At 34.3% G+C, this 16,688-nt stretch overlaps 1 protein-coding gene across 2 annotated transcripts; it reads left to right on the top strand.

Moving 5' to 3' along the window:
- The first annotated feature begins 22 nt into the window (after positions 1–22).
- LOC135126274 (uncharacterized) lies at positions 23–12,953 on the top strand. 2 transcript variants are annotated; one of them, XM_064052198.1, is made up of 23 exons: positions 23–108; positions 1,267–1,542; positions 1,589–1,713; positions 1,769–1,943; positions 1,994–2,305; positions 2,400–2,633; positions 2,684–2,934; positions 2,985–3,162; positions 3,864–3,958; positions 4,472–4,955; positions 5,013–5,245; positions 9,719–9,785; positions 9,834–10,021; positions 10,073–10,566; positions 10,619–10,826; positions 10,874–10,961; positions 11,012–11,079; positions 11,126–11,526; positions 11,576–11,940; positions 12,010–12,215; positions 12,267–12,538; positions 12,589–12,724; positions 12,775–12,953. In XM_064052198.1, exons 2-23 carry the CDS (start codon positions 1,287–1,289, stop codon positions 12,847–12,849), a joined length of 4,911 nt encoding a protein of 1,636 aa, XP_063908268.1. In that variant the 5' UTR covers positions 23–108; positions 1,267–1,286; the 3' UTR covers positions 12,850–12,953. The 2 variants fall into 2 exon arrangements, with proteins under 2 accessions (XP_063908268.1, XP_063908267.1); XM_064052197.1 differs by lacking the exon at positions 23–108 and having other exon boundaries at positions 185–1,542.
- Positions 12,954–16,688: the final 3,735 nt, after the last annotated feature.

Genomic DNA, 16,688 nt, shown 5'->3' with positions numbered 1-16,688 from the left:
TTGTTTGCGAACACTGTACTCTTTCAATGTGATGTGACTCATTATATAAGGAGTGTAACGAAAAAAATCGGTAAAATTCAAAGTCACGCAACGGCTTTATTTGAAAAGGTATAATACTAATTTTTGTTTTATTTAAAAGACTGTTTCTTGAAGTAAGATTCTATAGTAAACAACGATATCAGTTAAGCTCCGTCCCATTGTTTTCTAATCTTCTTTCTAATATCTTTCATAATGTTTCTGATAGTGTCATTTTCAATATTCTTGGTTGCTCCAGTCCAGTTTAAGACAAAATCTTTTTCATCTTTCGCTGTTTTTTGAGTTGTTTTCAGTTTCTTTTTAGCTATAGACCAATATCTTTCGATCAATACCATGCTCTTCTAAGGTAGCAATCGTCGCCCTGGCATAATGAGAAGTGGCCAAATCTGGCCGAAACATCGTTGCACCATTCTGTTTTTGAATGAAGGTGTAGGTAAGCAGAGAAAAATGTTGTGCCTCGGTGGGAGTCGAACCCACGTCTCTATGCTTTCCGGGCAAGTAACTTTACCGCTGGACCACGAAACCACTTAGGGTACCAATCTTTTTTTTTAAACATACTTTAATATATACTTCTGCCGAAATAGTTCCTTTAGTAACAAATTATGAAAACCTCAAACCGCACTGACAAATGGCCTGCCATACCAAGTATTTAGTACCAAATTTGTCCCTAGCAATGGAAGTCTCAGATTCTGAAAGAATTTCTCCTTCAAATGGTGTATAATAACTAGGCCCTGGCAATGTCGTCCGTTTTGACATACGTTTCGTCATCCAAAACAAAACAACAATTTTTTTAACAAATTAAGGAGTACAGCTTACGGGCTCTAGTTTTAATTACTTTACGCTGTTTTCCCGACAGTTTTGGTATTTTTTATTTCTTATGAGTTTTCATACTCGCACGCTGTTTAGCTCTTTGCACCATACCTTCGTTCGTACGGCATTTTTTTGCCACATCCCTAACAGACATAGCGCGATTCTTGCAGATGGTTTTAACAATTGTTTTTTATCCATTTGTCAATTATTTTCTTCCTACGCTCTAATTCACACATTATTTTCAAAAGAAATATCAACAATGTGATTGAACTGGTATCACGAATTAATATTTTGAATATTTGACATTGTTGCTATGACAACTCCGCAACGAATAAGCAAAAGAACAGCCTGCTATGATGTTTTGAAATTTACAGTTTTGGATCATAACACTCCTTATTTAATTTTTCTAATTCTACTCAGATCATAGTGAATGGAAGAAAATGAAGTTACTTTTGTACAATTATGTTGTCGCGAGTGTGTTAATTTCAGCCGAAGTGATAACATTAATTAAAGATGCGAGTATCACGTGTGTTTTAACAGATAAATCTGTTAACTCCACTATATACGTAACGAATGCCGATGACCTTGTAAAACTTGAACGGGCAATTCATGAAATAACCAATATATATGATAATGATTGGCAATGCAGAAAGTCGAGTGTTGACTTTCGGCCAGTACTTGACCAACGTTGGACAAGTAAGTAAATCACACAACGAAAGGAGATTTCTTTACGGTTTCTCAGATTTTAGGCCAGACACTACAGGTGTCAGACTTGAAAATCGATTCTCATTATGTTTCAAACAACATTCGAACATTCTTTTACATGACAGAAGTTACCAACACTCTACAAACATAACAATACGACATGTGAGTATGTGACAAAAACGCATTTCTAAAGTTCACTAATTTTCCGCTGTTGAAGTTGAATGGTCCCTACACCGCTTGTCAGTGGGAGCACTACGAAATAATAAAAAATAATACACATGTGAGTCTAGTCAACACTGAAAACAACAATGTTATTAATGTAACAAAACTGGACTTTAAACCGGATTGGGTAAAATTTTCTCCAGACAATTTCAATATTAAAGTACATAAATGTAAGAACTTGATCCTAAGATAACAATCATATAACAGCTATATTTTGCAGATCAATTTCTATACTGCACAACAACTAGCACAAAACCATCATACATTAACATAACATCTATGAGCTGCGTCTCTTTTTATGTTTCTGTTGATGAAGGATGTTACCTGAATATTTCGGTACAACCAGCAAATAGCATTACAAAAATAACTGGATTTAACGAGAAGAACAAATTAAAACAGTGGAAAAAATACGAAATAAGGACTGATCCTAAAGCGATTAATCAAACGCTTTCGATTGACAGGGGACGAGACGACAACGGTAACGAGGGTTATTGGACAATTCATGATATACACAGTTGTAGTTCCGAAACAGGTAGACATTTTTGCTAAATTAAACTAAACACCGGATCGAATACTTTCATCTCGAAATGCGTAAGTATAAACCTTAGCTACAAAATGATTTTCAGTTATTTATCGGACCAACTTGAGTACATCCTGGACTACCCAGAAGTGTGCGGAACTAAAACAAACGAACTCTTCAAATAAACTTTGCACCAAAGCCTCTTTAGGAGAAAAATGTAACATTAAATGCGATGAAGTTTTGGGACCGAAATATCCCAACTGTGAGGAACATCGAATATGTTTGTCAGAAAATAAATGTCACTGTGCCTGGGGTTTCAAGGGAGAAAACTGTAGAGAAGGTGTTACGTAAACAACTGAAAACAGTTACAATAACTATTTCTTATTTTAGAATGTGGAGAAAATTCTTGGGGATTAGATTGTTTGAAAAATTGTACTAATTGCGAAAAATGTGATAAGAAAACCGGATGTCAAAAATGTAAGGCACAGTACTTCGGGGAAGAATGTGTGTATAAATTTCCCGTCGTGAAAAAGGCACCTATTTTAGAACCTAGTGACGACGAGTCGATAAAAATTTTAACAAATATTGAATATGGACAAGACGAAGAGAAGGCAGAACATTATTATATTCAGTGGAGAAAGGTACATTACATCTAAGTAAGTTGTTGCTTGTTTTTATGTAATGTTGCCAGCTTGACAGCAACGATGGGTTCGAAAATTACACAGACCACCAATTCCCTATTACAAAAAATAAGGAATCGTTTCCAATAAATATTTCGCGGAATGATTCTTATCAGTTTAGAATAATATTGGTTAGCCATAATTCATCTTTTCAACAAGATACCATCCCGAAGTTAACCGTATACAAAAGTAAGTAACTAATATAACAATACAATACAGGGTGTTTTTGAAAGATATGTAAAAAAGTAACGGAAAATTAGACATGAAAACACATGTCATAAACTCCAAATAACTTTCGTTTTTGAGACAAAATTCTCTAAAAATGGATCAAAACTGGGCGTGTGCTACTGATTTACGGCAATTCGTTGTTTGGCAACATTTGCGGCGGGCTAATTTGACTTTCAAGTAAAGAACAATAATCTTAGTTCGGCAACAGAAAGAGAAACTTTCAAAGAGGTTTTCTTGAGAAATGCAAAGTTATACAAATGCCGAAATGACCGACCTGGTCTTTAATGTATCGCAGAACATTTGGAAATGGTCTTGAAACTCGGCGTCTCTGTGGTGAAACTTTCTCCAGTCGGAATTTATCAGATCGTGGAACTTTCAATGCCGTTGTTCAACATCTCAAAAAAATGCTAATGTCGTTTCTAAAACACTTGACCAGCGAGAAACAAATTATGACTTTTTACTTGTCATTGTTGACTAATACTTTAGGCTAGTTGCTTGAAATCCATTAATAATGTACACCTTGCACTTTATTCATATTTGTCATTGGCGCAATAAAAGTATGGTGTATGGGAAAGTTTTGTATAGCTTTCCAAGATGGTTGAATTTACCAATTTTTTTTGCATATCTTTAAAAACACCCTGTAGTTAAAAAGACAATTTTAGAATCTTTGACTGCACATGTGAAACACGAAGAAACCATCGTATTAAACTGGATTAAACATGACCCAGATGAAACTATGTACAAGATAACACACAGGGTATAAACATAGATAATATTATTACACCACAAAATGGGTTGAATTATGTTTCTATGCTTAGCAAGTTTCCTCTCCGTCTAACCCCTGCAAGCTTTAGAACTTCTGCATATTTTTGGCACATTTCCATTAAAAAAATCTTTGCTTCGTTACTATCTCTATATTTCTTTATATTCAAAAGTGCGTATCTCTGTATTAATAAATGTACCTACTAGTGTTTGTAAAGTGAATATTCTGTTTCGTTGATATATGTTCATCACCCTAATTTTTATTTATCTTTTTCTGGGTAACTTGTATTACCTTTTGTAATTAAGTTATTTAAATTTGCCTTTTTGTTGTTCTTTTCTAAGTAGTGTTTCTTTATTTTTCTTATTTCGCTAAAGTTAAAAAATAACGTTGTTTAGCTTCTATCTGTCCTCTCTTTGAGTGCCATCATGTATGATTTAAATTTTTTTTTTCTGTCTTTAAGTACAGTTTTTAATAAGATTATGCGTTTGCATCTGTTTACATTTTTAGTGTAAAAAATCATTCTGCGCCGACGAAGCAGAGGAAGAATATAACACCACATCTACAACAACTATTGCACTAACTATGAAACACTTCAAAATATGCAGCATCAACTTGTTCATTATAAAAGATGGAAGCGATGAATTCAAAGAGCAAACAACTGTAATTCTTCAAAATTCAACGAGAGAAATACTTCCCGCCGAACTACCAAGAAATGTTACCTTCTTGAAAAATCAAATCGTCCTCGAATTAAACAAATGCCACAATTTTACTGGACCGTTGAATTATTCAGTTGAAGTTATATGCATAAGCGAGTGGTGTACAAACGAATCTACGAAAATTGATCCGTATCATTTACTACACTATTCAAGTAACATTACTAGAGATGTAAAGGGTTTATCACCTTTTATGGAATACAACATCACAATAATTGCAAAAAGGACTGGTCAGCATGACAAAAAACAAACTTATTTAACGAAATCAATGCCGTCAGGTGGATGAGCATTTATCTCTTTAAAATTAACGAATTCATTATTTTTGTTCATTGCAGCACCACCACCAGTAAATACTTTACATTTATATTCTAGTGACGAAGACACTTTGTTTATAAGATGGAAGGAATCCTTTCCACCAACAGGAAAAATAGAAGCGTACAATGTTACTCTCAGCGATAAAAAGTCAATTCTTACTTTAACGAATCGTACGTTTTCTTGCGAAATGTGGCCCGAATTTCAGTGCACAATTATACGGCGAAAAGAAAAAGTTAGGGTTTGCACAGTGACGGTGAGTTTGTAAGAATTTTATTTAATTTAATTTTAATTTAATTTAATTTAATTTGACGGGAAAACCCCAATTTACAATACTATAAACTATACAAATTGAAATTATCTTAGAAAATACAGAAAAAAAAAAAAACAAACTAATTAAGTAAATAAAATCTATATACTTATAAACCCTTCACTAATAATTTTCTTAAAGAATTGAAAATGAATTAAACTTAAATACTAACATTCTATCATACACTTTAATTTACAGACCTAAAATACACTTAATTCTAGATTTGAATTTTGATCTGTCACAATCAAATAATAAAAATGTTGAATTGTCCGCCATCCTGTTAGCCGTTTCCATCATACGTTTGATCGGATGATTTTGCGATTTGTTAGTCGTGGACACAGGTACCCTAAATATCACTGTGCTCCGAGTTTTTCTACTATTTGAAGGAGGTATTAGAAATGTTAGTTGACGCAACAAGCTAGGATTGTCTATGTAACCATTAACTAGCCCATGAAGAAAACAAACATCGTACATTTTACGTTGATCCTCTAATGACAATATTTTCAAATTACACATAATCCACGTATAATCCCCTCTTTGATGGACCCGATTAAGTTTGAATTCCAACAGTCGTAGAAATTTTTTCTGGACTCTTTCTAAAAGGTCGATATCTTTCTTATAAAATGGCGACCATACAGGAGAGCAATATTGAAGATTTGACTGCACCAAAGAAAAATACAAGGTTTTAAGAGCAGAGACAGATAATGTTCGACAGTGACGCCAAATGAGCCCCAGCATGCTTATTGATTTATTGAATATATAATGAAAATGCTCCTTGAACGTAAGTTTGGAGTCTAGAATGATTCCTAAATCTTTGACTTCATTTACACGAATTACTGACGATTTCCCTAATTGGTAATCAAAATACAACACTGATTTGACATTAAAAAAAGAAATTATACAACATTTTTTCAAATTCAACGGAAGTAAATTGCTCACTGTCCATTTATGCAGAGTATTTAGGTCTAGTTGAAAATCTAAAGCATCATCAACAGATTGAATAGTTCTGAATAATTTCAGATCATCAGCATATAGTAAGAATTTAGAGTGCTGAAATCCAATTGTCAAATCGTTAACGAAAATTTGAAACAGTATAGGTCCACAATGTGAACCTTGTGGTACACCAGAAAATGCAAAGTATTGAGAAGACAAATGATTACCAATTTTAACTTGCTGAGATCTATTAAATAAAAACGATGTTAGCCACTTGATAGTCTTCCCACTAAAACCTAATTTAGTCATCTTATAAATAAGTAACCTATGATTGACTTTATCAAACGCTTTTGAGAAATCAGCATATAAAGAATCTATTTGACTTTTTCGAGAGAAAGCATCATTAAGATAACAGTAGTATTCCATCAAATTAGTTAATGTTGATCTGTTTTTATAAAAACCATTTTGTTTCTCAGAAATAAGAGACGAAGAAATCCACTGTAATTGTTTGGCCACAATAAAATCTAATATTTTTGGTATTACTGACTGATTACATACCCCCCTATAATTATCAATTTTACTCCGATTGCCTGATTTGAAGATGGGAGTTACATAGCTGTTTTTCCAAATTGTCGGAAAGTTCCCTAAAGATAAAGAAGTCTTAAATAACAAAAACAATGGTAATGAGATTGAAAAAACACAGTTTTTTAGCAGAATACTAGGCACTCCGTCTGGACCAGGATTGCAAGAAGACTTTAATTGAGAGATATATTCAAATATTTCAGCAAGATTTACATTTAATCCACTATCGCATACTTCTCCATCAAGGCTGAAGTTAAAGTCTGAGTTGCTATTGTCATCAATAACATACACTGATGAAAAGAATTTAGCGAATAAGTTAGAGATATTTTCTCCACCATTGGCAAACGTATGAAAAAGACTCATTTCATTCGGGATGCCACGAGACTGTTTCTTATCATTAACGAATTTCCAAAAATATTTCGGATTATCTGTAATACTATTATTTACATTTACCAGATACAAATTATAAAGACGTGCGCTAAGATCTTTACATCTACTTCTTAACGCTTTAAAATGTAAATAGTCCGCATATTTTCCAGATTTAATGTAGGTTGAATGAGCAACCTTTTTGTCACGACACAAATCTATTAATTCTTTATTAAACCATTTAGGAAAAGACCTAGAACAATATTTAATAGTTTTTTTAGGAATGTATTTTTCAATGCCAGTGAAAATAATATTATAAAAGGTAGAAACCATCACCTCAAATTCAAGACCATCAAAAAGAAATTTCCAATCCACAGAAGCAATAAATTCATTGAGAAGATGATAATTACCATTTGCAAAATCAAAAATTACATATTCAGAAGTAACATTCTTAAAATCATATGATGAGTAGACTGACCAATGATATGGGATATGATGATAAGTTTCCGGGAGAATCGAATCAATGGCAGCGCAGACTTTTATATCTGTGATATTTGTAAAGATTAGATCCAAGAAAACGTTTCTATTATTTGGAATTTCGTTAACTTGTAGCAAGTTTAAAAAAGAGTATGTTGCATTAATGACATCATAATAATCCTTCGAGTTACCCAGCAAATCTAAGTTTACTTTGTTGTTTTCCCATACAAGATGAGCAAGATTATAATCCCCAGCAATTATAAACGAAAAATCTGAAAATTGAGAGTAGATGGTTTCCAACTCTGAACAGTGAGTATTATAAGTGTTAAGATCAGAAGCAGGAGGAATATACACGCCCCCAACAATCAAATTTAAATCACCAGTATTTATTTTAACATAAACGCTTTCAACACTGGTACCCAAGTAAACTTCAGATGAATTTAAACTCTTATTAACAGCAACCATCACACCCCCACCTCTTGATTTCATGGTCCTCTTCAAATCCCGATCCGTGCGATAAATATTATAATTACTTAGTTGCAATTCTTCATTTGATATTTCATCGAATAACCAAGTTTCTGTTATAATAATTATGTCATAAACACTAGAGTTAGCATTAAGAGAAAATTCCTTAAGTCTGCTTCGCATCCCACCCACATTGTGATAATAAAAATGAACTACTTTTTTGATGGACCTCCTTTTACATTTTGTTTAGCAATAAACGGGCAATTATTCTTGTACTTTAAGACAATATCAGATTCTCCATTAGCAGTTCTATCAAGATATTCTTTTCTCACTCGATTATTGTAATCTCGTTGCAATACGGTTAAGTCTGGACGAAAATGATATTCCCGGTTGGGATTAGACTTATTTGACCTTAAAATTTCTCTTGCCGCGGTCTCAGAGTCGTAGATAATTTTTAGTGGCCTCTTTACGTTAGGTTTCTTGCTTCCAAGCCTAATCATTTTATTAGGCTGAGGAAACGTACCTAAGGGTGTTAAAATAGACATCACTTTTTGCAGATCTTCAGCAACTCTTCCTGCTAGTTCAGCAGCAGTCGATTCCGGGATATTAAACAGCATGACATTGCAGCTTCGTTGTTTGCGTTCCTCTATTTCTGCTACAACGTTATTTAAATTAATTTCATTGTTTTCCACTGAATTATTATTATTATTCTTGAATTCGGCCCATTCATCCTGTATGATTTTTACATTATTTTCGACTGTGGCAATGCGATCATTCAACTGTCTAAAGTGATCATCCATTGATTGTTGCAGTTCTTTTTTTAATAACTCTAACTGCTTTGCCATAATACTTTCAATAACTTCAGCTGTAATAGAATGGTTGGGTTGTTCATTATTAGTTTTGGTTTGAGTACACTTTTCACAAGACCATGTCAAACTGTTCTTAATAACTTCAGTTACTTCAGCATCGGTTAAAGACGAACACTTTATATGGCAATATTTTTTGCAAAATCCGTTACATTTAATTGAGGGTGTTGTCGGGGTAATTGCTGAGTTGCAACTCAGACAAAAATTAGGCATCGTGCAGTGATAAGAATCAAATACAGATCTTAAATTAATGAATAAAATTAAGAAATAATAAAGGATATTACAGGGACACACTCTTCACGTTGACGGTGCCTGTCGTAACGACTTATCAATTAAACAAACAAGGGTAATAAGACAGCGGAATATGTGTATGTGACACCTTAGGAAAGAAAAAGAGAGAACAAAGGTAAAAACAGAGCAAATGGCGGCTTCAAGTAATCGTCTTATCACATGATATCAAAAACTAAGACTTACCAATAATAAAAACTCTCTTAGGAAAAAGTGATCGCACGTTTGATTACAATATAAATGCACTTGGAAAGGATTATATAAATATACTAATAAAAGAACTATAATCCAGAGTCACTAGCTAGCTAGCTCACGCACCTCTTAACACAAATAATAAAACAACAGTTATAAGTTTCATTTTCAGAAAAAAAGTCAGTTTTAAAACATACATATATAGCTGACATAAGTTTGAAGCGTGCCAAATAAAAAAAAACTGTCTTAGGTTCGAGCAAAAAACTACGAAGTTGCTGAATGGAGTGAGTCCAATTTTACAATAAATGTCGAAAATGGTTCGTCTTTTATTTGTGGAAACGTAATAAATTAATTTGATTTTACAGTAACTCAAGCACCTCACAATTTGCGGATCGAATTAAGTCCACAATCAACGAACGAAGTGATACTCAGATGGGAGTACCCACTTTACACATATGGAAAAATTGAAAAATTTTATACAGTACTACACAGCAGCAGTGGGACAGAAAATGATACGATCCAAGTTTCCAATGAGATAAAGTATAACAAAACTGTATAATACTCTACATTTCTTCTACACCACTCAACAACGTGATCCTTTCAGATTAAAATCAAATATGGTAATAAATACAAGTTCATTGCTTGGGCACCAGGCGCTCATGATGGTGAAAAAGCAACGATTTATTTCGTAGTCTCTAAACCCGTTTCTAAATTGTCGAATCAAGCGTTTATATTATGGTGTACAGAAAAATGTCATTTAGTAAAACCAAAATCAAAAACACAAGGAAATACGAATTACAACATTACAATAAAACAACATAATAGAATGAAGGAGGAACACGAGGCGAAAGGATTAATTAGTCCTTCGGAAGACAAAATTCTTTGCACGGAAAATAACCCATCATGCGACATCCACTCAAAGTTCCAAGACGTGGCAAATCAATCTTATTTTCTAAAAATAGACCATGAAGAAATACATATCGAATTTACAGCGACTGAAAAACGCAATATTACATCAAAAACAAATATTATTATTGCGGCAGTTGTGCTAGGAGTAATCCTTCTCGCTGCCTTCCCTCTAGGATTCTTGATTTACAGGTTAATTTACTCAACGCCCAGTAAAAATTGTTACCTATTTATGTCGTTACAGGAGAAAAAGTCAAGCATATACACCGAAAAAATTAAAAAACATACCAAGCATAAAATTCCCAGACCTTAAAGAAAAAAAAGCACTTATGCTCAACAACAACGAAAGGGATCTTTCTTTTGGACCTGTGAAGATCAACCATTTTGCGAATTTCTTCTCAACTGCGCTCGACGATGACCCAGATGACAACATAATAACACGACAATTTGAGGTCAGCTTAAAACCATTCGTTGCGTTCTTAAAAACAACCCTTTTCAGGCGGTACCTAGAGCAAGGGTTACAAATTGTCAACAAGGCCAGTTACACGAAAACGCTAACAAAAACCGCTACAACAATGTCTTGCCATGTAAGTATAGTTTAAAACATTTACTAATCTAACCATTTTTTCGTTTCTAGATGACGACACTAGAGTAATTTTGCAAGGAAACAGCGAGGGAGACTACATCAATGCAAATTACGTCAACGTAAGTATCTCTTTGACCAGACTTCGATTTGAGTAAAATTGTCCAGGGTTACGACGTCCCAAAAGCCTTCATTGCCACTCAAGCCCCTTTGGCGTCCACCGTGCACGATTTTTGGTACATGATCTGGCAAGAGAATGTCAAAATCATAGTGATGTTGACCGAAATCGAAGAAAACGGGCGCGTCAAGAGTGAAAAATATTGGCCAGAAGATAACTCTCGTTTCAGGTTTGGAGATTTCGTCGTTGAGAGTGTTACTCGAAAATCGACTTCGCACTACATCCATCGGGAGTTTCAAGTAATATTTAATAAGCAAAGTCGTTTGGTTGACCACTTCCAATACACAGCCTGGCCCGACCACGGAGTACCATTGTACGTTTCTGAGTTTGTTGCATTCGTGAAAAATCCATTGCAACTGGAACAGAACACTCCCGTAGTCGTACACTGCAAGTAAGTTAAACAATTTCTAACACTGTATATGACTTTAAAATGTATCCAGTGCAGGGTGTGGCAGGTCGGGTACTTTCATTCTATGCGACATTCTCATTAAAATGGGTACGAAAGAAAAGCAGTTGGACTTTTTTGGGGTTTTGAAGCGAATAAGAGACCAAAGGGTTGGGCTGGTGAGCAACGTAGAACAGTACATTTTTTCGCATCAAGTCATATTAGAGTACTTCTTCGGAGAAGATTTTTCTATTTCCATTGGTGATAATTTTGAAGAGGAGGTACAAAACGCTTTAATTGACTTCAACATAAAACACATGCTCAAATGTCTGACACGAAACAAGAGACCTCAATTTAAAACAACCGCGCAACTTACCGACGAAGAAAAATCCAAAAATCGGTTTTCTAAAATCTTGCCGGGTAAGTATAACACGAAATGACTCTTATTTCTCACGAGTCGAAAATAAACGCATTTCTTCATTCGCATAGGCCCTTCCCAAATTTATTTGCCAATATCTTCGCGCGATTCCTCCAACTACATCAACGCTGTAACCGTGGACGGCTACCAATGTCCCAAAAAATTCATCGTAACGCAACAACCCCTACCCAACACTGTTGGAGACTTCTGGAAACTAGTTCATGAATACGAAATTGACACAATCTTGTCTTTGAACACAATTAACGACAAAGACGTGGTAACATCTCTAAATTTAGTCCGATTCAAACACTACGTTATCGTATTCCAGGATTGCCCGAAATTTTGGCCCAACGAGAACGAAGGTAGTTGGACCTTCAATTCGATGAAATTAGTTTTCTTCAATCAAGAAACTGACAACCCTTCATACAACTTAGGACGACTCAAAGTAGGGAAAACGACGGAAGACAAAACGAAGATCGTCATTGTAATAGACCTGAAAAATTGGAGACGGAAAACACTTAAGCCTTCGAATATTAAGGATTTAATTCATGTTTGGCAGAAGATTATGACGTGTAAAGGGAAAATTGTTGTCAGTTGCTAGTAAGTCGAGGCAATAGTGTGATTAGTTTTTTTATTGGGTTGAATTTCAGCGACGGGGCAACTGCTAGCGGACTTTTCGTGGCGATGGCGTTTGTGCTCGAAAAAATCAATTTAGATAATTGTTGCGACGTTTTTACTGCCGTTAGAACCGTGAAACAAAGTCGGCCACAGTTCGTCGAACACACTGTGAGTGACTAGTTTCGATTTTTTGATTTTGTGCTAATTTTTTTTTCCAGGAACAACTGAGATATTTGTATCAGGTCGCTCTTGAGTATATACGGGAATTTAACACTTACCAGAATTTTACCTGATCGAACTGGTTTGCTATAGTGTTTTTTTATACGCGGTAGATATAAATCACCATTTTTAGTAACTTGGAATGTAACTGCTTAGTAAATATAGAAAATATATGCTACTTATTTTCAATTTATCATAAACGCCATTGATCACTGAACCCTGAATTTAAAAAAAAATTGGACTAAAAAGTTTAGACCGTACTTCCCTCGCTGTCGGAAACGTGCCGACTGCATGCCTATTATGTTTATTTTGCATTAGATTTTTGTAGCCGGGAATTTTAAAATAAATTGAATGAATTAAATTTTTCAATTTTGCCATTATTTGGCATTGACATCTTTGTCATTTTTTTCTGTGATTGCTATTGTGATGTCCTCTCTGATAGTCACTACGGTGGTTGGTTAATAACACCACTACATATTTATTATTACCGCTACAACCACTTCCTGGTTTTAGCTATCACTTACACTTTTATACACTATTGATGACCTAGTTCCTTGTAATGGACAAGCATTTGCTGACTAAAAGATTCAAACTAACTCATTCCATTACACTATGATTGCGTATTAAAAAATAAAAATAAATTGCACGAAGTCATCTCTGGGGTGTATAATATGTTGCCTATGCAAAAATTGTCAAGTGTGAACAGATAAAGTGAACAGATAAAATGAACATCCTCTATAGTACTTGTAATTTAAGACAATTTTATTAGCCATAACACTGATATCAACCTGTAGACGTGACGGTGAAACACAAACTAAACTAAAACATGGTTTCTACGAATTGAAATAACCGGATGATAATGCGGCGGTCCAGACTTTTTTATTGCTCTGACTTCAGTTTATTGAATAAAACACTACATTTTATTTGGTTTTTGGATGCTGTAATTCACATTTGGTTAATTATAACTTGTCTATATCTAGGGGAGCATCCCCTAGCCTCCCCTAGCTACGGCCTTATGAAATATCGAGAAACGAGTACCAAATTGACCAATGGAGTTCATTACTGTATTGTGGCCGTCAAATTAGACCGAATGCTGTCTGGGGCGTGGTCGTGCTGCCATTCATTGAAGTGATTAGGATGTTTGTAATTTTTATTACCCTCCACTGTTTGGGCACAGCATAGCTCTTATTTAAGTACTATACTATCCTCAAACATATTTGGCGTTTATGACTTCACACCAATTTGACTCCCATTATAATTCAATAGGCCGTCACAACCGGATGTCTTAAACCCGCTCACCGATACCTACCTGAAAAGACCTTTTCGACGTGCCAGGGACGGTCGAGACGCGAAGGACCGGACTCAGAGTAATTTTGTTTGTTAAAATTTTCAAATTTCAAAATTTCCTTACAGAACATGATTTATACTTTGAAGAAAATTACACAAAGACACAACTATTAGAAGTGTTACACACTCGAAAATTTGAGAAACAATATAAAATAGATGCTATGGCGCGAGATCGTGGATTTAGGGTGATTAGACTTCCGCCGTACCATTCTATATTTAACCCCATCGAACTAATCTGGTCGCAAATGAAAAATAATATAAGAAGGAATAATACGGCACCAAAATTTAGTAGTGCAACAACTGACATAATTAGGGAAGAAGCTTCCAAAATAACTGCCGAAATGTGGGCCAATTGTGTACGACATTCCACAAAAGAAGAAGACCAGTACAGGGCACGGTTGATAACACCGTTAATTATTAATTTAGAAGAGTCGAGTGATGATGACAGTGACTATTTCGATCAATAAATAAGCAGTAGTAGTTAATAAGTAAATAGTTGTGCTGTAATAAAAAATGATTGAGTACAAAGTTACTTTGTTTTTACTTAAAATAAAAAACTCGAAAGGCACAGTTGTCGGTAAATGCAAAACTCAGTCCTCCCCTGTGCTTTTACCAGAAAAGGTCTTTTCAGGTAGGTATCGGTGAGCGGGTTTAAGACATCCGGTTGTGACGGCCTATTGAATTATAATGGGAGTCAAATTGGTGTGAAGTCATAAACGCCAAATATGTTTGTGGATAGTATAACTGAATGGTACGCGGCATTCGGTCCAAATTTATGGCATCTATAAGCTGTGGTTAGGGGTTTATTGAGCGCTTGAGGCGTTCAGCTTATTGTGACAGCTACTATACGTCCTTAGATTATCCTCGATAAGAAAAACAACTTGCAAGTGTTTATGTTTATACATCGGAATAATGTCACGTAGAAACTACTTTGATTTGAATACGTTCGACCCCTCGAAACAGAGGAACAAAACATTTAACTAGTAAGCTACAATCGACAAAAAGTTCTGAATATCATTATTATAATTCTTATTAAACAAAGACGTTTGTAGTTTCACATTTACGAGAAATTAGGATGACTCGTTCTTAATTTGATCAATAAAAAATATGAACGCTATGATGAATCACAAGTAAAAATTCATATTTTGCACATTTTGACTAGAATTTATTCTGCAAAATTTTGAGATAACGTCATCAATTTTTTGGGGGAAATAAACAGATTTATTTGGATTAACAGTTTACCATGCTTACAATGACTTTAAAACGTCTGCAAGATTTCAAAGTATTCAGTTTTGCAATTCTTGATTTAATCAATAAAATTAATTGACTCCGTCATTAATCTTTTTCAGACGTCCCGTGTAAGCAAATCTAATAAAAAATATTAATACAGTGATAAATCACAAGTATAGTATAGACTCATCATTCTTTATACATTTAAGATAGCATTTTTCAGCAAAATTTTGGGGTGGCGTCATCAATTTTTTAGGGGGGACGAGAAAATATATATATGAGCATATATTATACATATCGACTGTCAGTTCATCGTAGCTTTTTGATATGTTGTTGGAATGAAGTATTTTCAATACAGATCTACACCGTCTTGTAAAATTCGTGTTTGCGGTCAACTCGGCAACTTTTCATTTTTTCAGTTTTGTAGCAGCGAAGATACCCCAATCTGTAGCCTTTTCTTGAGTCTATAATAAAAAAATAAATAAATAAAAATTTATTGGTGGGTATCATTGTTGTATCACAAATCTATACTTCTATACTTATATAATAAAGCTGAAGCTTTTGTTTATTTGAACACGCATATCTCAGAAACTACTGGTTCAAATTCAAAAAATCTTTTTGTGTTGGATAGTCCATGTATCATATCTACATATAGGCTACATAACATCACGCTACGATCATTAGGAGCGAAGTAGCAATGAAAAATTCGGAAAAACGGGAAAATTATTCCTCCTTTGACAGCTTCCGTTGCTTACGCTGCTTAAACGGTTAAAGCTACGTAAAAATCATGTATGACGAAATTGTTCCCCTCTAAAAGTTCTAAAGAAAAGTCCGCGACAGCATATGTCTATCTTTTAAGGTCGAGTCAGTATAACCTTTTTTATGGTAATGAAATTTGTTCTAAAATAATAATGCATTATGTATAAAATTCTCGCGTCACAGTGTATGTAACCGAACTTCTCCGAAATGGGTTGACCGATTTGTATGAAATTTTTTATGTATATTCGGTAGGTCTGACAATAAGTTGTAAACTATTTTTTAAACCCCTAAGTGATAAGAGTGGCCCACCCTAAAAAATGTTTGTCTATTTTTTAGACAAAAATTTTTTTTTTATTTTTTTAAGATTTGACATCAAAAAATATACATAACCCTAAATTTTCACTGTTCTACCACCAACCCCCATTTTTTAATCGTCTATAAAATAAAAATCAATTGTTGTTCCTGTTAGTCTCGCTAAGACTCAAAAACGGCTTGACCGATTTGAAGAATTTTTTTATATTACGGGGATGGTTTATAAATAAAAAAAAATACGGATAACTTAAAAGAACAGTTAAAA

Source organism: Zophobas morio, unplaced genomic scaffold, assembly GCF_036711695.1.
Source record: "Zophobas morio isolate AGI-343-1 ecotype UQ-CSIRO unplaced genomic scaffold, CSIRO_AGI_Zmor_V1 ptg000010l, whole genome shotgun sequence".
Lineage (NCBI taxonomy): Eukaryota > Metazoa > Arthropoda > Insecta > Coleoptera > Tenebrionidae > Zophobas > Zophobas morio.
Note: the sequence above shows the minus strand (reverse complement) of the source record. Positions and strands in the feature narration are given on the sequence as shown.